General features: G+C 38.3%; 1 protein-coding gene across 2 annotated transcripts in view; it reads left to right on the forward strand.

The window, feature by feature from the left end:
- PDE11A (phosphodiesterase 11A) overlaps positions 1–25,035 on the forward strand; it is a 419,722-nt gene that overhangs the window by 212,830 nt on the left and 181,857 nt on the right. For both annotated transcript variants that reach the window (XM_027127261.1, XM_027127271.1), the window contains 4 exons: positions 5,875–6,007; positions 21,160–21,235; positions 23,630–23,697; positions 24,636–24,728. In XM_027127261.1, coding sequence (XP_026983062.1) covers positions 5,875–6,007; positions 21,160–21,235; positions 23,630–23,697; positions 24,636–24,728 — 370 coding nt within the window. The remainder of the gene's footprint in view (positions 1–5,874; positions 6,008–21,159; positions 21,236–23,629; positions 23,698–24,635; positions 24,729–25,035) is intronic.

Raw genomic sequence — 25,035 nt, forward strand, 5'->3', positions numbered from 1 at the left:
CCGGGGTATTTTATTTTGTCTAGTTTTGTTTTACTTGTATCGATTTCTCTCCTATGCTGCTCTGCACCTTGTCGACCCGAGGTTTATATCTATCTCACTGGCCCTTATTTCAGGGACAGCCACATTTCAGGAACTATGTGTTTTCTGTAATAGGGCAATTCTCCTTTATCCCTCCACAGTCAATATATTTAAGCTCATGAAATTCTCTTTGAAGTCAGTATGAGTCTCACACTTGGAAGCAAGATACCACTGAGGAAAAGGAATCAAACTGTAGCTCTTTACAGGAAACTCACTTAAAAACCCACATCTTCATATGCACCTGGTTCTAGTAAAATACAAGCTGAAGGATTACTTTACAATTTGCTTGTTATTTTAAACTAATCTTGATCTTAAGGAGGTCTACTTTTTAAATAGTTAAAATAACCTAATTGGTTATTTTGCAGTTATGCACATGGCAGCTAAGATCCACTGAGCTGACATGATCTCATCTGCACTCACAGGCTGTGGAGTAATCAAATTATTGATGTGTTTCCAAACTGCAGTGACTCTCCCTAGGTTGATTATGGCTCAAATTGAAAACCTTAGTGTTGAATTTATTGACCTTTGATATCTCTGGTCATATTTTGGGGGCTCTAGAAAATTGGTTAATTCAATTTGGGATATTAATTTAAGCTTTCAAAAACCTATTTAAGGGCTTCTCTGGTGGCGCAGTGGTTGGGGGTCCGCCTACCGATGCAGGGGACGCAGGTTCGTGCCCTAGTCCGGGAGGATCCCACGTGCTGCGGAGCGGCTGGGCCCGTGAGCCATGGCCACTGAGCCTGCGCGTCTGGAGCCTGTGCTCCGCAATAGGAGAGGCCACAGCAGTGAGAGGCCCGCGTACCGCAAAAAACAAACAAACAAACAAAAAACCCTATTTTAAAAAAAGAGCTGTTAGGAACTATTAATCCTGAGCCTCATTGGTGGGAACAGGATCCAGAATGAAGGAGGTGGTCATCCCACCTCTATGCTGCTCAGACCCCATGGCCAAGACTGTTCCGGACTGGCTTTCATATGCAAGAGGGCTATTAACCATCTCGGACGCATCTAGGACTGGGAGGATGAGAATAAGGAAGCTGTGCCACAAAGGGAGTAGCTGAAGGAATTGGAGATAAGTTAAAAAGAATGATCTCAGGTGGATTATAGGGAACATGTTAATTATTGTCGAATATTTCAAGGGCTGTCAGTTAATGAGAGCCATGCTCTGTGGCTGCAAACCATGGGACTGGGAGCAAAAGATGGTGATTATTGGAAAGTAGATTGAGCTGCCACAAAATGGCATGGAATATTTTTGTAGGTAATGAGTTCCCTGTCACTAAAGGCATTCAGTTTGATATTGATGTCCATTTGTCATGTGTATTGAAGAAGAGATTGAAGCAGAGCCATTTTCAGCCCTTACAGTGTCTCTGTGAGAATTAGGAAAAAGGTACTCCCTCTAGATGGATGCAGCTCTAAACCAATGTGTGCAACTAGGCTAGATTTCAGCCCTATTCATTCCTTTGACAGGGCACCCCTGTACAGGGCAGAACCTGCATAATATACATGGCTGTGTCCATGATCTTACCATGTTCTATTCCAACAGCAGTCAGTCAAAGGGAGTAAACCACACAGAATAAAATGGCCCTCGTAAATCAGGAGGAGTTGACCTATAGGACCTTTATGAAAGAACTCATCCTTTAAGCTAGATGTGTCCCTCAAGAAGCAGAAATAATTTGGGCCTTTTCCTTTGTGATTAAACCCACAACACCACATTGCTGAAATGTCCAAAGGGGTACTGTCACATGCAGAATTTACTTTAGAAGTTGTTAAAAAGTTGATACTTAAAAAAACTGTTTGCTATGGGCTAGATAATATGATAAGTACTTTCATAAATTATTACCTTAATCTGCACAATAACTAAGTAGTAGTATTATACCCATTTTACAGATGAAATGTAAGTAACTTGTCTGAGAGTACTTTGCTTGGAAGTGGCAAGAGAGTCATGTAAGTCAGTGTGTCTGACTCTGAAACCCATAGTCTTAATCATAAAACAAAATTACCTTTTTTTTTTTTTTTTAAAGAAAAGGATCAAGGTTTTGAAAGCTCTAACTCAGTGTCATGATTCTGCATTCCAGAATCATGGAAGGTTGAATGGTACAAAGGCCAGAATGTGATATAAATACTTAGACTGACAAATCAACCTTGCTGTCTCTCTAACCATCCTGTCCCCCTGGGCCTTAATTTATGTACCTAGGCAAGATTAAACTGAGGGAAATGGAGGGGTGGTTTTCAGAAAATCTGTTTGCACTGTTGCAGCTTTAGGTCAGTTCAAATCTCATCTCCTCTCTGAAGCCTTAGCCTCACCTGAAGCCTTAGCCCCACCTGAAGTTGTTTCTCCCTCCCTATACTTCTTCCTCATTCATGATTGGCACAATTGGCTTGGCAACTAGCCAACACAGCCATGTGACAAATTTTTTATTTGAAATTTGAACTGGGTATTTGAGTCGTGCGTTGTTTAATGTCAGCGTGTTTATTTCTCACCTCCCTGACTAGGTGGCAAGCTCCCGAGGGCAGAGACCATAGCTTATACTTTCTAGAAACCACCTCAGCAGTGCCTGTAGCCCAGGGCTGATGCTTTTGCATTGTCTACAGTTTGGAGTGATTTCAGTACATGTGCAGCCTGCACTAAGCCAGATTCTGAGCAGCTCTAGATCTAGAAGGAGTCTTTCAGGAGCCCCTGCTCAGTAAGTGTTTCCATCGTCATCTTTGAGGATTCTGTAAGTAGGGACCTAAAGCTCTGGATTGTCAAATCCAGTGTTTTGTCCTCCTTCTTCCTTGACTGCAGCCTGAGGCTGAAGTGTTTGTTACCTGCAGCCTCTCCCTGAAACCCTCTGTAATGTTGACTGGCCTCCCTTCTTTTTAGTGAAAACCTACTCTTCTTGCTCTATTCCTACCCATCGACTCCTTCCCAGAGAGGCAACAGGGTAAACAGAAGTGGAGTCACACTTTGGAGTCACACTTTAGCTGAAAATCCTATTTCCACTTGGGAAAGTCATTTAGCATCTCTGAGCCTCAGTTTTCTGATCTGTAAAATGTATAGAATTGTACTCATAGGATTTAGGTGAGGACAAAACAAACTAGTTAGGTAAGCATCCAGCTTCCCTTCGCTCACCGTGGGTGATGATTAATTTGTTTTCCCTTTTTTCTTTCTCCTCTTTATTACTGCCTTTCTTCTTCCTTCCCCTACAGATTTACCTATATATTCTCTCCCTGAGTGATCTCATCCATTCCCTATCTTCCCTGTCTTCATTTCCTATCTTCCCTGAAGATAGCCCCAACTCTGTATCAGTATTTTCAGTCCTGAAGACTTGGTATGGGCTCTGGTCCTGGATTTTCAACAATGAATAACGTTCCAGGCTCACAGAATGTCTGTTATCTTCTTCCATCTCCCCAATCCTCTAAATAACTCCCTTCTGCCAATAGTGCCACAGGCATACAGCAGCAAAATGTAAGCCACTGCTGCCTGTCCACCAAGCCCTGTGGAATCGTCTGCAGTACCTCCTGAGTGGCCAGCATCGTCACCTCCCACTGCACAAATTAACTGGTCTGCCAGGACCTCTCCCCACCTTCAGCCTCTCTTAGCCAGTTCTTCTTGCTCATTCTCCCTGGATTAAGTTTCCTAAGGTCACAGCTCAAGTCCTGTCACTTCCCTGCTCAATACTCTTACATCACTCCCCATTGCCTATAACATAGGTCTCAGCTCCTTGGTCAAAGCCTCCACCTTTGGGCTCTGACCTCCTGTTCAGTCTTATTCCCCACAGTATGCGTCCCGTGTTCCAAGGCGATTAATCCGTGTTCCAAGAATGCACCCTTGTACTCTGCTGCTTCATGTCCTTTGTTCCTGCTCTTTCCTCCTCCATGGGTGCCTTCTTCCTCACCCTTCCAGTCTCTCCTTGCTGAACTCTTGCCCATCCTGAGACCCACTTAAAGGTTTTTGACACTTGTTGATAAAGCTGCTTCCTTCCTTAGTTCTCGGTTACCCCTCCTCAGCCTCCCCCACCCCAGCGTTTCTTTCGCAGGTTCCCTCCCTGGCTCGTCCCCAGGGTCCTGCACAGCTCTTCTTCCCACCACACACCAGGTCGGCATTTTCCACATTGTTTCATCACAGAAGAGACGTAGACAAAACCTGTGGTACACAGGCAGCGCAGAATGAATCGATAGCTTGATTAATCACTGCAAGAAATCATCAGCATTGAATGATTTTATAAGCTGACAAGTGACTTCATTAAGTTGGAACCTCATATCAGGAGCACTGTTATGTTTCTTCCTGTATTTTGCTTTCATTACAGCACAATGTAAAATTTCACTTCTCACAGGTAGAATACAGCAAAGAGAAAATAAAACGTGGACTTTTTTGTTGTTCCTTTGTTTGTTTGAGAAAATAAAGGCTTCATCTTCTCTTTGAAGTCCTCAGTCTTTTTCCTTCTTTGACTTAGCCATCATCTGAGAAATTCAAGACTCTGCTTTTTATTAACACTTCCATCTTCAGCCAGAGATCCATAGGGAATACGTTTATGTACCAGTAACGTTTAATATGCAATAAGGGCTGAATAACCTCACAAATATATGTTGAATTTATCAGACGCAGACCAGCAGTCATTACAGATGAGATATATTCATGATGGTAAATGATGTCTGTGCTTCCCTCATTCACACATCTGGTGGCCTCTCCATGTCAGTTTCTGGCATTCTCAGTATGGCACAAATTCCACACAGGCACATTATTGCATAATAACAATGACTGTGTACAGCATTTAGTGTTTTTATTACATATAATGCAGCTTAGATTAAAAAGTCAACAGAGTTATTATTCTGACTGTAGTACACTCATTAACATCTTCAGGAACCCAGGGTTCCACAGAACGTAGTTTGGAAAACATTGCCCTGTATACTTGCATTCATTTACATAATTTCAGTAATTACTGGTCAAGCCACAAATCTAACATCCTTCCGGAAAATTTTCCTTGATATTGTTAATTTGAATAGTGCTCAAGTTTGCATTTCCACAGCTCGTGGCAGTGCTCAATAGGCATGGGGGGGAGAAATGATGGAAGGGAGGGATGAAGTGAGGAATCTTACTAATTCTTATGGCATTTCTGTAAATTTGACATTTGTAGTGAAGTAGTGAAAGTGACACAAAGGAAAATTCACAAAATCGTTTAACATAAAATGCCTTGTTAAAATCAAATATGGATTATTTTAAATTATTATTGTTAAGGGTAGAGTTAAAACAGATTTTCCAGTAAGATTTTGTAAGTAGGAAGTGTGTTTTTGTTAAGAAACATACTCTGAAACTACAACAATAGTTACAAAACACTAACACTGAGTCTAGATGTGCTCTTTTGCTACACTTAAACTTTTGTAAATTCTCAATTTATTTCTGGATTTTTCTCCATCCTTAGGTTTAATTCTCCCTGGTATCAAACATCTGGTCTGCTTAGTTAGGGGGTGCAAGCTAGGAAGGTCAGTGGAATTGATTATGCCATGGTGTTGGCATCCTATCATCAATTTTGGTCATTACCTGGTTATCTGCTTTATGTCTGCCTGCTTTGGGGCCTAAATACAACCTAGAGTTATCCTCTGGATCATAGAGGATCTATCATTTCTACCCATGGAGTTGATTGTTTTACATGATAAGTAGCTGCTTATAATTACCTCACTATTGTTCTGTGATTAAGGTCACTTACCCCTTCTTACTGAGGGTAGGTAATCCTGCTATGAGTGTACTTTTGCAGGGTTTGCTTGCAGGTAAACTGATGTTTTTCTCTTTTCTTACTGCCTGCCTTGGTGTTCTGATAGTTTCAAAGAAAGCATGGAGAAATCATCATACTCCGACTGGCTAATAAATAACAGCGTTGCTGAGCTGGTAGCTTCTACAGGCCTTCCAGTAAACATCAGTGACGCCTACCAGGATCCCCGCTTTGACGCCGAGGTAAGAGTAGGCCTCTGGTTGCAGTCTTAAGGTTCGGTTGTTACCCTGTTGATGGTTTGCTGGCTGAAGCAAAAAAGGGACATCATACAACTCAAGAGCAACCCCTGAATTTACTGGCAATTCTTCTAAATCTTTCCCCTGTGATCTGAGTTTTAGCATTGCCTACTGCTGACTGACAGGAAAGCTTCCTCTCTCTACACTGATTTGTGGCAAAATGGCTATATAGTTTAATTGCATATGTTTGAATCCCTGCCAATTATATTGTACATGTTTCTGAACTTTATATAAACTGAATTATACTGTATGTATTCTTCTGTGACTTGCTTTTCCATTCAATATATGTTCCTAAGTCACATGAATTGTAATTCATTCATTTATTTTCACTGCTGCAAAGTATTCCATTGTATGAATAAGTGTCACTTTTTTTATCCACTGTAGTATCAATGGAAATTTGGATTCAGTGTTTCACTGTTACACACATAACTGCTAAAGACATTCTTTAGTCCTCTAGTCTGATGCTCTTTTATGATTGGGGGCATTTTGTATTAAACATATAAGTAAACCCATGCATTAAGTATACTCATGCACATTTTATATTAAACATAGTTTATATTAAACTATGAAATGGTTAATAATTAAAATGTGTATATAACATAGTTATTTCCCGATAGATGTTAGTACAACTACCATATTTTATAAGATTGCTCCCAAGAAAGAGTACGTTGGCTTCTGTTACTGTTTAATGTTAATTATGTAGGCACATTGTGCTGATGTACAGAATATATTAATATAGATTCTGACTTGGCAGAAGCCTAACTTTTAAGGTGGTATAGAGTAGCATCCAGATAAATTTACATTAATTTATAAAATGTCTCTACGGGTATGTGTGCACCCATATGTGTGTGTGGTGTGTATTCAATAAATTGCAAGATTAAATTACTACATTACAAAGCTAAGGTCTGAAGAGTAACAGGAGTGTTGCAGTGAGGACAGTGGTGTGTTCCAGGCAAGGCTGAGAGAGCATGAGGAGTCTGGGAATGGAGATGAGTTAATGTAGCTGGAGGGCCAGGTTGATGAGGTGGGGGAGGGAAGTAGGGGCCAGATCACCCAAAGGCTTTGAAAGCCCTGTTAAGATGTTTGAGTATTTATCTTGGGCAATGGGGAAACACTAGTTGAGTTGCGAATGGGGGAGAAGCAGGAGTTATACTTTAGAAAGATCACACTGGCTTCAGAACAAAGGTTAGATCAGTAATAATAACTGAACATTTAATCAGAAACGAGAGCTGGTCTACGACTCTGGAGACAGACAAGGATTCAGTCCTAGTCTCTCAGACTCCAAAGCTCTGCCTCTGAATCCTGCCCTGTGCTGTCTCCAATGTCTGGGGTGGGACACAGCAATGGTTGGGAGGCTGGAATCCAAGTCAAATTTATAACTTCATTCAGATCTTTGCAGATGTCTGCATGGAAAGCTTAAATTCGTGAAATTTACCACATCTCTGTGGCTGCCTGGAATTCTCTTTCCCCAAGCTACATCCTCTACATATTTTCTATTCATTCTTCAACATCAAGTGGAGATGCCTGTATCTTTGACATCCTTTCATGAACTCCCTTTCTGAGTTGGGTGTCTCTCCAGTGTGCTCTCTTAGCTGCCCCAATGCTAACCAGCCTCTAGCTCTTGTCAGTTCTGATGCAGTATTTCTGAGCTTTGAGATACCCTCCTTGGGAAAGTACACAGTCCAGAACTTCTTTAGTTCTCCTCCTATAAGGAAGAATACCATCATCCTTGGTTCTGTGACTAGCAGAGCAGAAATGATTTATAGGTGTCAATATTTATATGCATTAACATTATAATTGGGTTAGGATTGATGTTATGAAGTTTCGCCTTTTGCTATGTTTCTTTCCTTCTTGACTTTAGAGAGAGGATACTGAAGAAAAGACTTCTAAACACACACTTTTATGAAGAAATGTTCTCAGTATTCTATTACTAACATCAGTAACAGCTGAACAAACTGAAAGGCTAGCTATGCAGAAAAAAATCATTAATTGCCAATTCATTGTTACAAAGTCAACATATTAGATTAGAGGTTAAGAGATGATGGTCGATTCCTACCCCAAATTATAGTGCTAAATTTGGTATGGCTTGCTATTATTCTGCTCTGAGCTTTGGGCCATAAAGTCAAATTCTGGGGTAGCAAAAAGAGTCAACAAATTTACACCATTTTAAAAGTTGGTTCATAAGACATATGCAAAAGTGTAACAAAACATGATAAACACCCACCACCCAGTTTAAGAAAAAGAATACAATCATTACCTTTGAATCCTTGTACTGATCTTCCCTAGTCCAGTCTCCTTTATTTCCCATACACTATCCTAATTTAAATTTAACATTCCTTTGCTTTTATATATAGTTTCATCACATATGTTTGAATCCCTGCCAAATATATTATTACATTTTTTTACATATTATTACATATTTTACATTTTGCATATCTCTGAACTTTATATAAATTGAATTATACTGTATATCTTCTTCTGTGGTTTGCTTGTTCATTCAACATAAATTCCTGAGTCATGTGCATTTGTAATTAATTCATTTATTTTTAGGGCTCCTAAGTATTACATTGTATGAATGTGTCACTTTATCCACTGCAGAGTTGATGGACATTTGGATTCAGTGTTTTGCTGTTACATGCATAACTGCCAAGGACATTCTTGTCCATGTCTCCAAGTGCACATGTGCAAGAGTTTTTGTAGTGTCTGTACCTAGGAGAGTGACATGCTGGGTCATAGGCTACAGGTATCTTCACCTTTAACAGGGAATAAAAAGTTCTTGACCAATCATTACTTTTTTTCTTATGAAAAACAGTATATGTCTCAAGAATACTTCTTGCTGATACAATATAGTGAGCCTGAATAGCCTGTATCCTTATGTCTGCAGGCAGACTCCTACCACATCTCTTCCTGATTAGTGATATAGCCATTTTACATCTTCCTCCACACACTCCTCCATTACAGTAAGACAGCCTGCCCGCTCATCTATAAAAAGAATGTTGTGGGCTCTCGAGCAAAAATGCAACAGTTAATTCTATGGGACTGAGCATAACAATTTCATGCCCTGATCCAGTAGTTAGAGGCAATGATGTCTGAAGACGGTAAACTGTGGTAGTTTAAGCAGTGACCATTTTGTGAAGTCACTTTCTTCCCTAGTACCTAGACCATCATTATTTCTTGACCTTCCACCTAAAATGCTTCCAATCTTCCACACAACTAATACCAGATTTTAAATGCAAATCTGAAGATGCAATATACCATGATTTTTACATGTTCTCTTTGTGTGGTACTGAAATATAAAATTACTTTATGTTCCCCTTCTCATGCTGAGGGGGAAAAAATTGGAAAAGAATCAATACAGATGGAGGTGAGAGAAAGAGAGAATTCTGCCTACATATAGGTAGTTAATAGATTTGTCCTGCAAGTGTGTGTATGTTGTGTGTGTGTGTGTGTGAGTGTGTGTGTGTTATGTATCACACCAGGAAAAACAAAATTATTTATCTGCTTAGGCTTCCTCCCTTTTCAAGAATATTTTGACTCAGTGACAGGTGTCAACTGCTTATGTTAATTAATGAATGAAACAGACTCCAGACTGAGCCACAGAGCTCTCCCTCAAGAAGAGGCTTGAACCTTCTCCTTACAAGCCTGATATAAGATGGTGTAGATGATATGATAAAGATAATCAATTCAGATAGTATCTTTCATTAACATACTAAGTATTTCCCTCAAGATAAAAAAATACAATGACAGAATGGAATTGCTTCACCCTTTCACTAAAGGTAATTCTAGAGTTATCCTAGAGACAGAGGGTACCTTTTAGAATTGTGCTGTCTTCTTGGAAAGGTTTACGTCCTCTCTTCTTGAGTCTGGTATATGGGTCCATAATTTCTCCCAGTAATCATAACTAAGTAGCTGTTTATCAGTGATAGAATATAAGGAAATTATTTTTTTTAAATCCAGGATTAATGGATTATCTCCAATAGGTATCTCCACTGGGAAAACTATATGCTTTTTTGTTCTCTACATTCACTAAGTTCCCTGAATAATTTGAGGCGGGTTAACAAAAATGATAATTTGGAGGGAGGTTTCATGGGGAATTCTTTTCAAAGCATTTCCTATTTATTCATATAGATTTTCTCAACATGAATCTATATCCTGAGCACTGGCATCTATCCTAAATTTCTCAATGGCTCAGTGACTAATTCTGGCAGTTTGAATTCTCTTCACTGAACATGAAGAAGGACACCAATTCATTAGACAGCAGGGACCTGGGATAGAGCCCCCCAAAATGGATTGGCCTTATTCTGGGGTTTCATACTGTAGATATATCACTTTCAGTTAATAGAAATATTAGAGATTTCTTTCATTTACAGGTGAGGAAACAGAGGCTCAGAGAGCTGAAGTGACTTGCCTAAGGCCACACAGCTTCCTCAAGACAGGGCACAGAACAGACTATGGGCTTTCTGATTCCTAATTCAGTTCTCTCTCCCTGAGTGGCCTCTCATGGGGACCAGCTGCTCAGGGGCTGCCTGGAAAACAGTCACCACTCTGTCATTCCTCTGTCTACACAGACGTAGGAATTTATGTCCGGCAGACCTATCCTTTTGTCCCAGCTGCCCTACTCACCAGCTGGGGAGTCTTGGGCATACTACTTGCATACATAATGTAACGAGTAAAATTCTATATAAATATTTTGTAAATCGTGCAGTCCTTTAAATATATAAATGTCAGGTGAAGATTTTAGTCTGGTTGAGGACTAGTTTTTTGGTTCTTGAGGGATTGCTAGAAACAGGTCCTTTTCTCTAAATGAGGAGGTCTTTACACAGAACTGCAGACCAGCAGACCTTGATCATGGACAAGCCAATGTCAATGTCCTTTTCCTTCAGAGACACAGTGAGGAAAGAAGAGGAAAGTCTCTAGCCAAAGAGAGGAATAAAGGGTGACTGTTGACAGCAAAAAAGGGATGGTGGCAATAATCTGATAACTTGTAGGTCTTCAAGAAAGCCAGGTCTTTTCCTGTCTGATCAGAGGAGAAGCAATAGCAGGTGTTACCTACAAAGGTGAATAAGGCTGGATGCATGTCCTGTGGCCGTGGGCTGCTCTGGGGAGATGTTCACCATATCCTCTCCTGCGGAGACCAGCAATATGCTGCCCTGGCTCTTCACGAGAGTGGCTGGCCAGCCATCCAGGGGCCAGGTTACCCAAGCACATTTAGGTATGATCGGATTTTAGGGGCTGGCTATACTGCCCAGACCCAAGCAGCCCACCATTCCTTAAATCATAAGGCTAAAAGCCAGTGCCTAATAAAAGAGAATTTATTCCATCAACATTTGCTTTGGCTATACAAAGTGGAAACTGCATTTCTCATTTCTGTGTCTTTCCTACCTTGTGGTAACTTCTGGTAAGTCCTCAGAAACTCTGCCCAAAGATATGCAGCAAGAGAACGATCCTTATTTTGAAATCTCAGTTGTGAAACCCTTGGTCTTCCTTTTGATAGAAGCTACAAAGGGGTGTCTTTAATGTGATGTAAACCTCATCCCAGGCACTTGCTGTGAGGGCTACGGGGCAAGTATTCATAGATGTTTACCTGCTGTGTGTTCTCTTTGTGATTGTTTTAAATATTTAATGGTGTTCCCTCCTTGTGGTGAACAGAACGACTTAGCAGTGAGGCACAGTGATTACTTGCCTTCTGTCTGCCTGTTTGACTCCTAGAGAGGTACCTGCTGGGCTTGATAGCATGCATAGTTTTAAGGCCAAACTCCTTGGTTTATGGGTGGAAAATTATGACAGAGTGGTTATATAAGATAGTCACAAAGCCAGAACCAAATTTCTGAGGTTTACATTCTGCAGCCTTATGAAGATCACTGTATGCTAATTCTCTTACAAGATTCTGCAGTCCTCAAAAAGGATGCAAGACAGAAAAGACTGACTAAATGTAACCCATTATATTTATTCATAGTGGCTCAAGAAACACTCACATTCATGGGATATCATGCTAGTGGGTTTTGTAGTCTAATCAGTCATTTGCTCCGTGGTAGGGGTATTCATGCTTGGCTCCTAAAGACACGGACAGGAATATCATGTATATTAATTTTCTGTTGCTGTGTAACAAATCACTACAAATTCAGCAGCTTAAGGCAAACACCTGTTTATTATCTTCTGTAGGTCAGAAGTCTGGCATGATGCCTAGGGTCTCACAAGGCCTAAAGCAAGGAGGTGGCCAGGTGGCGTTCTCAATTGGTCCTGGCATTCTTTTCAAAACCCATTCAGGTTGTCGGCAGAACTGAGTTCCTTGCAGTTAGAGACTGAGCTTCCCATTTTCTTACTGACTGCTGGCCAAAAGTCTCTCTTAGCTCCTAGAGACTGCCCTCAGGTACTACTAGCCATATGACCCTCTCACAACTTGGCAGCTTACTTCTTCAAAGCCAAAGGGAGAAACTCCAGTTGGCTCTCACAGAGGCTTACATAATATCAGGAGTGACACACGAGAGGCTGTCCCATCACAGCCTTATAACATAACCTAATCAAAGAAGTGACAGTCCTATCACATTCACAAGTCCTGCCCACACCCGAGGGGAGGGGATTATACCAGATTTGTACAAAGTAAAGGGTGGGCAGGTGTGAATCTTAGAGGCTATATCTTTAGAATTCTGCCTATAACACTATAATAAAGACCAAAATTGAGTCCATACAAAATATCCCATGAGATGATCTGTATGTCCTGATATGGAAAAAATGTCCACAAGAACAAAAGCAAGTCATAGAGAAGTATGTTTAGAATAATGTTTAAAAGTATGTATAGAATAATATATGTGGGTATATATACATATATATGCACATATTTTTCTAATAGACAACAAACTTAACATGTCCAAAACAGAACTTACAATCTCTTTTCTGCTAAGCTTGCTCCTCTGTTTCCCTATCTCTGTTAAGGCAACTCAGTTCTTCCTATGCTTGTGCCAAAAATGTTATAGGCATGATTCTCTCGTGTTGCACATCTAACTCATCAGGAAGTATAATTGGCTCTACCTGCAAAATTTATCCAAAATCTGACCATTTCTCACCACTCAACTGCTACCACCCAGGTCCAAGCCACCATCATCTCTGGACCATTTCATGGCCGTAGCTTCTTAATCTACTTCTCTGCTTCCGCTCTTCCCCTCCACACTCTTTTCTCAATACAATACCAGGGGTTTTAAATTTTTAAGTTATATTGTATCACAAGTCAGCTCACAAAGGTTTCATAGTCTCCTTACTTCACTAGAGTAAAATCCAAACTCACCATTCTTTCAGAGGTTTACAGTGCCCTACACGATGTCACCTCATTTTCTATCCTCAGCCTTCATTCATACTTCTCCACCCACACCAGTCTCCTTGTTATTCCTAGAGAACATGCCATTCATACACCTACCTCAGGGCCTTTGCACTGGCTACTCCTCTGTTGAAATACTCTTTCTCCAATGTCTGCGTGGGTCACATCCTCACCTCTTTATAGTCATCGTTCAAATGTTACCTGTTAGTAAGGTCTGGTGCCCTTGGTATTTCTAATCCCTTTTATCCTGCTCTATTTTTTCCCCATAATTTTTAATACCTTGTAACATATAGTTTATTTATGTACTTTTTTGTATTGTTTACCATCTGCCTTCTCTCACTAGAATGTAAGCTCAAAGAAGATGAGAATTTTATTGGTTTTGCTCACTGATGTATCCCTAACATCTAATAAACATTATTATTGAATATTGTTCAATATTGTTGAATATATTATCTGTGTTATTTATGAATAATTATATATTGTTGAATATTATAAATTGATGTATGAACATATTACATATTTGTAGGAAAAGATCAGGAAGAACTTATCCCAAACTGTTAATAGTTGCTGTCTTTAGAGATGGCAAGATTACAGCTTTTGATTTTGGTTTAACTTGAAAATTTCACGAGTGCATATATTGTTTTTGTAATTAGGCAAAATTATAAAGATGTTTTAAAATGTTAGACCTTTTATATCTTATGTGAAATTATATTTTACCAGGCTATTATGAGCCCTCTAAAAACTATAAACTATTACTGAAAACCAGAATTGAAATAATGCAAGATCTAAGTAAACTAACTTGTCTTGCTGTATCTTTGGGGAATTCAGATGGATTACTTTCTATTGCCCTCGTCAGCAAGGAGTGTTGGTTGGATTTTATTCTAACTAATATCCTTGTCTGAGACTGTCCCAACAGCATGTATATAAACTGCATTTGCAAATGACCTGACATTGGGTCAGGTGGCTTCTTGGAGTGCATACTCTATTTACAAATACCTTCACCATGAAACAATTATTCTGGCCTTGCTTTTAGTCAGCATTGTGCTTATGAACTCAACTGCCAATAATTAGTTACACTCTAGCACATCATCTGTGAAGCTTTCTGCCCTGTTTTTTCATACTAGATCAAAGAACACCTTAAAACAAGTATACGAATGCACAGCAAGCTATTATTTACTCAATATAAGGTATACTATTCTGTTGCTTAATTTAGTATTTCCTTCCCTTTATATAGTTATGGAAAGAATTTTCAGAGCCATTACATGCAGGGTTTCTTTTCTGCCTGCAACAGAAATGAACAATTGGACCCAACAAATAAAGGTTCAGCAAGGGGAATGGCAGAAAATAACTAAAAAGTAGGGCAGGCCTTATTCATGGATGGTTTGGTGGTCTGTGTGTTACAGATTCAGGAGTGGCGGAAAACCCATCAGCACCCAGGTCTCCTCTGCCAAGGGGGGCTGATGCCCAGAGTTACACAGTTAAATCTAAGATGTCATGATATTAATTCTGTCACTCTTCAATCCCATGCAATTCTTCCCTGTGACGTTCTTTCTCTGATTTAAAAAAAAAAATTTTTTTTATTAAAGCCTGTTACAGACAACTCAAAAATTCTTACCCTTGTCCTGTAGCACTTAAGGATAATGGGACTTCAGGCTCTGAGATCCTTTGACCTAGAACATTAAAGCCCCTTTCGCCTGTCAGGTCTTCACAGCAAAGCACTTCTGCAATCTGGGATGCTGAGTGCTAGCCTGACAGGACAGCTCCTTTTCCATTCTTTGTAACGCCTTCTGGTCTATCAGTTATGCTTCTGTTACAAAGGGAAATGTGGGAAAATGGAACCATTAAGAGGTAGGGCTGAAATGCACTCGCTCCCGGTAATCTCTCAGTTGCTGATACTTAGTGTAAACCAGGCTGAGAGCCTTTCCCGAGAATGGGATTTGGTAGGGAAGATTGGACAATGGATATAGAATTTCCAGATGACCAGGAGGGTGAGGAAAGTTGGGAGGATTACTAAGACTTGAATAAGTTGTACAATGGGGAAGCTGTGGGTAGTGAAGACAAATAGGGGGCCATGGTTCTAAGAGTCGAACAGACTTTGCTGCATCGGTGGTGGAAGACAATGCGTCGGCTCTAAGTCCAAACGTCAGTTATTTTTTAGGAGTGCTTTCGTCAGGAATTTAAGGAATCATTTGTAGGCAATGTTCTAGAAAGCTATGTGCAGATGAGGTTGGCATAAAGAAATGCCTCTTTGTTGTTTCAGGGAAATCAGGGGACTGACTCAGAACATCTCCTCCCTCACTTGTCCTAGTACCAGAATTTCTCACTGGTAGATTGGTGTTTGGGGGATAAAGTACTACTTTAGATTACTATTAAAGTTGCACATATCGTTCTAGGGGGAGAAAACACATTGCACATTAATGAGTAGTATTACGTTATCACCAATTCTTTTAACATTCCCTTTGATTGCCTTAGAGAGTCTGGAAAATATGACAAGTACGTTTTGATGGCTCCATGAGGTAAACCATCTTAAATTATATCCATTAACTGGAAAGACCCAGTGAGGATAGAGACTTGGAAAATTTTTAGTATATACATCTTTAATTGGAAAGAACTAGGCACCCCTAGATAATGTATTTATTTTAATGGTAGCCTCCTGGAAAGGCTGCTTAGTCTCATATGGTCTAATATTTGGGACTCTAATAATGTGAATTTTAATCTTTATCTTTCCAGAAACAACAGCCATTGCCACAAATAGACAACTAGAGGATTGCCTCAATGATCTTAAAATTGGAAAATTCACTCTCATCATACTCTGCCATCCTTCCTTCTTCCCCTCTGCCACCTTGTTGGGCTCATCAAGCTTGCTAATCGTCACCACCCCCTCTTCCCTGTGCTCATAGCCAGTTAGTGCTGGCCCCACTTCCCTTCCTCAGCCACAGTGGGAATGGCTTAGAAATACCCTCAACATCCTCAGTCGCCGCTCCCCTCCTCCTGGGCTCAGCCCGTGCGAGACTCTAGCTCTGCTCTCTCAGTGTGGCCTTCCTCTTCTCCAGAACTAACCACTTTACTTCTGTTCCTGATCCCATTCCTTCTTCCCTTGACTATCTTTGCCTTCAGTTATCCTTCTGTGTTACTAAATCCAATAGCCCATTTTCAGCGCTTATCCTGTTTGACTATTGTGCAACATTTGACACTGTTGTTCCCCTATAATTCTATTTAGCAAAGAACTTTTTCTCTTGTGTACAAGTAATTCATTATCTAAAATTTAGAAAATAGAAATAGTAGTTTAAAAAACTCCCATAGGCAGAGTTCTTTCACAGTGTATACATGTATCAAATCATAATGTTGTACACTTTAAATATGTTACAGTTTTGTCAATTATACCTCAGTAGAGCTGGATGAAAAAAGGATCAGTGGTTGCCAGAGGGATGGATGGATGAATAGGTGGTGTACAGAAGATTTTGAGGGCAGTGAAACTACTCTGTGTGATGCTGTAATGGTGGATACATGTCATTATAATGTTGTTAAAACCATAGAACATACAGCATCAAGAGTGAACCCTAATATAAACTATGGACTTTGAATGATAATGATGAATCTGTGTGGGTTCATCAGTTGCAACAAATGTACCACTCTAGTGGGGGATGTTGATAGTGAGGGGTGTTGATGTGCATGTGTTGGGGCAGAGGGTATATGGGAACTCTCTGTACTTGCCTCATTTGTTATGAACCTAAAACTGTTTTTAAAAAATAAAGTTTATTTTAAAAGCAAAGAAACAAACAAAAACTCCCATGGACAAACAATTCAAAGGCAACTATTATGGTTATAATTTTTCCAGGATTTTCCAATGTATGTAATATATGTTTGTACACCCACAGATGCCCACACTACTATCACTTAATGTATTACAGTTTTCCCTGTTTACAAATATTCTTCTATAGCATGATTTTAATTAGATGGATAATATTCTACTGTGCTATGATTTACTTAACCAACTCCCTCCAGTGGAATGTTCAGGTTATTTCTGATATATCATTATCATAAATAATGCTATGATTCATACCTTTATACATAAACTTTTGTGCATAGCTATGATAATTACCATAGAATAAATTCCTAGACATAAAATTGATAAGGCAAAGGGTGTTTGTACTTCTTAGACTCTGGATACACGTCAATAAATCTATTTCCAGAAAGGCTGTTAGCAATGTGTTCACACATTAGGAATGCTATAAAGCCTGAGCTGAAGAATATGAGCTTTGGAGTTCTTTTCCATCCTGCCTTCTTTTTCCTGTCCTAAATATTGTGTCCCCTCAGATTCAATTTTTCATCCTTTTTGTCTTTTTATTGGACGAGCTCTTTCTTGGTGATTTTACCCACGCAGTTAATACGAGGGGCTCCTTCGTCACTCTCCCTTCCCCTTGCCCTCTCAATTGTAATGCGTGTCAGCTTGAATTTGGAATCATTTCCCTCAAACTTCCTGTGTTTCCCACCTCAAGGAGCTCCACCGCCCTTCCTCAAACCAGGAACCTCAATATTATCTTTTGTAGGGATGGGAGAACACATACTCCTACCTCCCTACAACAAAAATTCTTTTGGAGAACTACACTAATTTTTTGGTAAGCAAAATTATCTTTTACTTCACTGACAAAGAGCCTGAGGTTTATTTTTGTCACCACCAAGCCTCTCAGGCTGTCTCTCTCCTTGTTTCTGTCACTCAGTGCATGTTCCCTTTCTTCTTGCACTGTGACCTCTACCCTCAGCTGCTTCAGATTTCCCGGGAGAGGTTAGACAGGGGCTACAGTTGTCCCAAGAGCTGGCAGAGCCAATTGTGCCTACTGCTCAGTGCTGGGGCGGGACCGCCGACAATTGTGTATGACCCTCAGCAAAACAAGACACACCCAAGCATCCTAGTGCTACTCAGGCCAGCCCAAGTCTATAGATTACACCTTCCAGGCCTCTCTAAAATTGACTTCCTTCTCTTTGTGCTCACTGACATTGCTGTTATTCAGACTCTCCTTAGGGAGAGGAAGAAAACCACTTTGTTCTTTTGGAAGATAACTTTGATGGATGTGTTTGTGATTGGCTTCCTTTGAACCAATCTTTCCACTTTCAAAGCAGTCAGTCTCTCTAGGTCTTATCTGATAAGGGAAGATGTTAACAGTACCTACTTCATAGGGTTGTTTGAGTAAGTGTATGCAATAATGCATGTGAAAGTGCAGAACAAGGTGCCTGATATCAAGTGAGCATCTAGTAAATGTTATCTTGTCATCATCATTGTCACCCTCATCTTTGAAGATCCACTTTTAAGGAGCTAAAACTGCTCCAGATTTCTCTAAACACAGTCAGTTGCTGGCTTTTCTGTGGTATTCTGAACGTTCTTTACTTGGACACTTATTTTATCTTAACTACTTCTGTCTTGACTAGACTGTGAGCTCCTCAAGGGTAATAACTGTTTGAATTCATTTTTATATCCTTAATACCCAGCAATGTGTCTGGTGCATAGGAGGTGGTAAATAAATATATAATGAAAGAGTGCATTGATGAATGATTTATGTCCAGGCTTTTGGCTTTTTTTGTTTTTTTCTGGAATTCTCAAAAATCAATTGATGTAATTTATGCTCTTAACAAATGGAAAAAGAAAAAAATCACATGATCTAAAATCACATATTAAGAGGCATAGAATTGAAGAGTAAGATGACATGATAATATGCCTAGAAAATCCAAAGCACTACAGATATTAAAGTTAATAATTGAATTTAGCAAGATTGATGGATCCAAGTTCAATATACAAAAATCAATTATGTCTCTATATGTCAATTAAAAGCATTAGAAAATAATAATACCATTTATAATAACACAAACTTTTAAAACACCTGGTACAAATATAACAAATTATATGTAAGACTTCTGCATAGAAAACTATAAAAGTTGGCTTAGAGAAATTTTTAAGAACTCTAAATAGAGGGATATTATAGATTGAGAGACTCAATGATGTAAATATGTCAAATTTGTCCCAAATTGACTGATAAATTCAATAGAATCCTAATAAAAATCTCAGCAGTGTGTGTGTGTGTGTGTGTGTGTGTGTGTGTGTGTGTACTTCAAGTTGATTCTAAAATTAATATGGAAATGCTAAGGGCCAACAATGGTCAAGACAATCTTAAAGAAGGAAAAAGTTGGAGAAATTACACCACCAGATACCAAGATGTATTATAAGACTTTATTATTCACAGCAGTATGGTATTGGTATACGGGTAGACACATAAATCAATGAAGTAGAACAGAGTCCAGAAACAGATCCATACATATATGGACACATGATTAATGAAAAAAGTGGTACCAGATAGTGGGGGGGAGAGGCATTTTCCCCTGCCCTGCAGAATTAGTTCTGGTCCAGTTGGATATCCACCAAGAAAAAAAAAAAAAAAAGAATCTTGACTCTCAGCTCACACTATACTCAAAAATTATTTTCAGTTGGATTGTAACTCTAAAAGTAATAGTTAAAACAATAAAGATTCTAGGGAAATAATAGGAGAATATCTTCATGAGCTAGGAATAGGGAAAGATTTCAAGGAAAAGATCAAAAAATTACTTTAAAAAACAAACTGGTATCAAGAGTAGAAGATATCTGAAAAATTAATTCCTCAGAGGAAAACCAAAAAAAAATCCAAATATAAAAATCCAAATATAAAATTTAGGTGTATAAATTAACTTCCAACTTCAACAAATATGTAGCTCTTAACTTCTACAGTAAATGTTTTAAAATATAAAAAAATCTTTTATCCCAATAACCATAATCTAGAACCTCAATGTTTTATTTTTTCTCTGATTGGATTGGGATGACAGGTTGACCTTTCTCACTAGAAACCAAGGTCATATCAATTCACTAACACCCTTTCAGTCTTTAGTAGCTGTTATCTAGCAATTCAAATATAGATCATTGGTTTTAATATTAAGTGGAGCTTGTTACTGAATGACATTTGTCTGATGCTGATAATTATACTTTTGTATTTCATATATATCATCTCCTGACAATCTGTTAGGGTACAGAAAGATTGCTGAACCCTTATCTTATCTTATCTTTCGAGACTTTTATTTTTATATGATTTTGCAACATATGTAATAAATCAGTAATGTTAGAAATATAGAATATTAAAAGTAAATACATGGATAAACAACAAGGTCCTACTGTATAGCACAGGGAACTATATTCAGTATCCTGTGATAAACCAGAATGGAAAAGAATCTTAAAAAAAAGAATGTATACATATGTATAACTGAATCACTTTGCTGTACAGCAGAAATTAACACAACATTGTAAATCAACTGTACTTCAATAAATTTTAAAAAAGTAAATACACATATAACAGCATTATAGACTCAATTTTTTTACTAAAAGATGTGCTCAAAGAGAAATATTGACCACTGGTTTAATTAAAATGCTTTAAATACTCAGAGCAGAAACAGTTGCTGGAATTCTTGTCTGGTGGTGTGATCGTGATCAAGATAGTTTTACACTCAGCTTTATGTGGGTGCAGGGGTTGGGAGAGGTAGTGCGGGTGTAGGGTTTATTGGTTGATTCATATTTGGTTAGGGCATGATTTCCTTGGGATGTGCATTGTGATGTTTTAAATGAAAAGAGACAGGTGAGTATATGCATTACAATTAGATTATAATATGTCTTTTTAAAAGTTATTTTTAAATATCTGTTATGAAGAGTGGTAAGCTATATGTCAGAAATGGGTGTATAATATTTAATTTTAGTTAATTTCTTTTATCCTAGGCTGAACAGATATCTGGTTTTCACATAAGATCGGTTCTCTGCGTACCTATTTGGAATAGCAACCACCAAATAATTGGTAAGACATTACCTAAATAGTTCAAACTTCTTTTATAAAGAAGTACAATTTACTTTAAAATACATCCATCTCTTTTTTAAATGTTCCCCTTTTTTTGTCCAGGACTCATCAACTTATGTCTCATACTCTTGTGTAATCTCGTAAGTGAAGACTCCTGATGAATCAGTGTTAATCAGGACAATGAACAAATATTTATTCCTTTAAATAAGAACCAATCGTTTTGAAGTTGGAGGGGATTTCAGAAAGCAGCTAACTGAACTCTTTTATCTTACTGTGTGGAAACTGAGGCCCAAAGAGAGAGAAAAGACTTGCATAAGGTCACAAAGTGAGTTAGTAGCAGAGTCCCAAGTAAAACTCGGGCTTCTTAACTCCTAGTACATCTATATATTTACATCTATGCTTTTACACGTGGAGTAAATGCAAAGGAAGAAAGGACGTGCATTGTTAGGCATATACTGTACATGTGTCTTTCTGCCTGGATGGTTCCAAAATAGGTCCAATTCCTGAATAAGGGAATTGTGGACCAAAGCAGTTTCCAATTTTTCTCTCCCTCCCTGCTCCTTTCCTTTCCTTGAAAATTCAGTTAGAAAATCTCAAACCTAAGAAAGAAGTCTAGGTGAGAAGGGGCCAGTTGTTAAAGTCAAGAAGGATGGAGACATTAGTTATTTAAACACAATGAAAATGTGTTATTTTTCTAAGAGACATAAGGTAACTAATACATTTGGTAACTAATGTAACTATTTGCCTCTCTTTGCTTCACCCTAAGGTTGCCTCTTAAACTCTAAGATATTGGACTTACCAAAGGATTCAGTATTCTGTAAATATTGTTAAGACTTGAATTCTAAGAGAATTTTTTCATCAGTTTGCTTAATTTGCAGAAAATACTAATACATTGTTGAACATAAAGTATATTCTAAGATTTGAGAATTTGAGCCCCTAGTACAAAGCATTGAATTACATCATGGGTAGAATTTTAAATATATTTAAGGTGTTTTGTTTTTTTTTGGCCACGCTGTGCAGCATGCGGGATCTTAGTTCCCTGACCAGAGAACCCCTGCCCCCTGCACTGGAAGCGTGGAGTCCTAACTACTGGACCGCCAGGGAATTCCCAAAATATATAATATTTAAGTTTAAAGAGAAGAGAAATTTCATAAGAAACACCATACGTTATCTGTAGATGTCCAATGGCAATCTCACATGCAGTCCTACATTTCATTTCTAACAGTAAACATCTGTTATTCTTTCAAAACTAAGACTGTAGTTTGCCTGTTACACACTAAAAGCTTTGTATTTTATTATACATTCTTCTAGCATATGACGACTTACCTCCCTGATGCGAAGTTAGGTGTTTTAAAAAATACAAGCATGCTTTAGAATTACAGTCATTTTTGTTTATACTAAATAGGGATACAAGGGAATGGTTTTCAAGATTGTTGAATTTTTCCAGTTAGACTTGTGTGCTTTGATAGTCGTGCCCCAAACATCTGGTATAATGCTGGAAATGAACTTTGGAAAGAAGACACACACAAGTTAAATTTGTTAAAACTAGTTTAACCCCATTGGGAGCAGGCAACAAAACTAACCTTGCTTTGAAAGTTAACTGTATCATAATTCCTAACATTTCTTGAATGTTCTCTCCGTGTGGAACAATATGCTTTCCAAACATTAATCAAATGTTATCTCATTTAATCTTCATAACCCACTGAGACAGTTAACATTTTAATCCTCATTTTACTGATGAGGAAATTCAGTGTTAAAAATGTTAGGTAACATGCTCATGGTAACACTACTAATGGTGGAGTTGAAAATTCAAACCAAGACAGTCTAACTCCAGAGCCTATGTTCTTAATCACTATGCCATGCTGCCTGAACTCAAGCGCTGTGCTTCAGATAATTGAAAAAAAAATTTAGTTATATATATTTAAAATTTTTTATATTTATATAATTATGTACATTATATTTTTATATATTTTAATTTATATATAATTAATTTTTAAAATATATTGCATGTATATATGTGTTTATATATACATACAGTTATAGATATTCAAGTATGTATATGTATATGTGTATAAGTATATAATTGTGTATATATGTGTATGCCAGATACATCAATTATTGTGCACAGTCATCTTGAAAACCATTTTTAGGGAATCTGATTGATGCCTGGTAGAACTCCAGGCTTCCCTGAGACCTGGTCTGGATATCATAGCTGGAAAATAGACTGCATCCCTGTACACCTCAGATCTGCTCTCACGGAGGCAGCAGGCGTGAGAGTAACCAGGGATTAAGCTGAGTGTGTGCACTTAAAGGAGCATAGAGTCATCTTACTATATTGTAGGAACACGGTGTCCAGCACCGAAAATGACCACATATCCCAACCTCTTCTCACAGGAGTGGCTCAAGTGTTAAATAGACTTGATGGGAAACCTTTCGATGACGCAGATCAACGACTTTTTGAGGTAAGAAAATAAATTTGTGAACCAGGGGTTACAGCTGAGTCACCAGTAGTCTCCTGGTTACAGCTTGCCCCCATTAGGAAGGATAAATAATTATTATTTGACATTTATTAATCATTATACTTTGACAGTGTGATGAAATTTAAAGGAAGATTTAAAGAATATATCAATGTTTAGGTAAGATTTGATTCTCTTTTTTCATGAATCAGATGTTTTTACCCTACTTGATTGTTTTTTACAGAGTTGAATTGCCTTGCTCTTCTCTCCAAAGTGTTGTCTTATCTTTGTCTTGTTTGTGTGTGTTCAGTCATGAGACCTCTAGCCAGCTCTGCCAGGCGTACTGCCATCACCTTTCTTATGTTTACAAGCTTCCGTTTACTCCAGTCTGCCCTCTAGCTAGAGAGGTTAGCCTTGAACAGGCTGCCTAGTAGACTTTGTACCAGTAGCCAACATGAAAACCCCATGATTTTTTTTCTCCAGTTGAGGCTACATCAGGGCTTCTTTACTAATTGGTTCTAAATCTGAATCCTCTGTCCCCTTAACATTTACTTCATTTACACTCACTTGGTTTCCTTACCAAAATATTTTATAGCCTAGCTGCTGAAAGAGGTGGCTGTTGGTTAAATGGGATGAAATTACTAAAATCAGTTCACAACCTAAATAAAGAATGCATTTAAACGGACTGTACGTTTTTAAATGTATTTAAAGTCATTTCTTCACAATGACATTAAATTAATAATTTTTCTCATGTGCAATGTGAGCGATAAAGTTGTTACATGACAATAGTAATTAAGAATTTTAATGTACATATTTCCCTAAGGCCTACCTCTGTATACAATAAAATTATATTTAAGGCCCATTCCTGATGACTGCCTGCTTTTATATTAGATTATGCCAATGAGTTATTGCAATTTTCAGTTAGTGAGCTTTCTCTTTCCTAGGCTTTTGTCATCTTTTGTGGCCTTGGCATCAACAATACAATTATGTATGATCAAGTGAAGAAGTCGTGGGCCAAGCAATCTGTGGCTCTTGATGTAAGTACAATATTTATGTCAGAATTTATGCTAAAAAGCCCTGATTTTATGAGGGGAAAAAGGTCCTCAATTTTTAATTATCTATTCATTGGGTCTTAATCATTTTAGAGTTATAGGTTTGAGTTTGATGAAAGCTAGAGACCCGCTCTAGAAAAATATACATACACACATAGTTTTACATATAATTTCAGGGAGTTCACAGATTCCTTGAAGCCCAGCCATGTACGGTGTACAGTTAAATACAAATTTTAAATATTAGGATTATTAAAAGAGATGATCCAAAATGAATTTGTCAGGATGTAAAATG

This window comes from Aethalodelphis obliquidens, unplaced genomic scaffold (genome assembly GCF_003676395.1).
Source record: "Aethalodelphis obliquidens isolate GAN/ISIS:26980383/991018 unplaced genomic scaffold, ASM367639v1 scaffold2, whole genome shotgun sequence".
Classification (NCBI taxonomy): domain Eukaryota; kingdom Metazoa; phylum Chordata; class Mammalia; order Artiodactyla; family Delphinidae; genus Aethalodelphis; species Aethalodelphis obliquidens.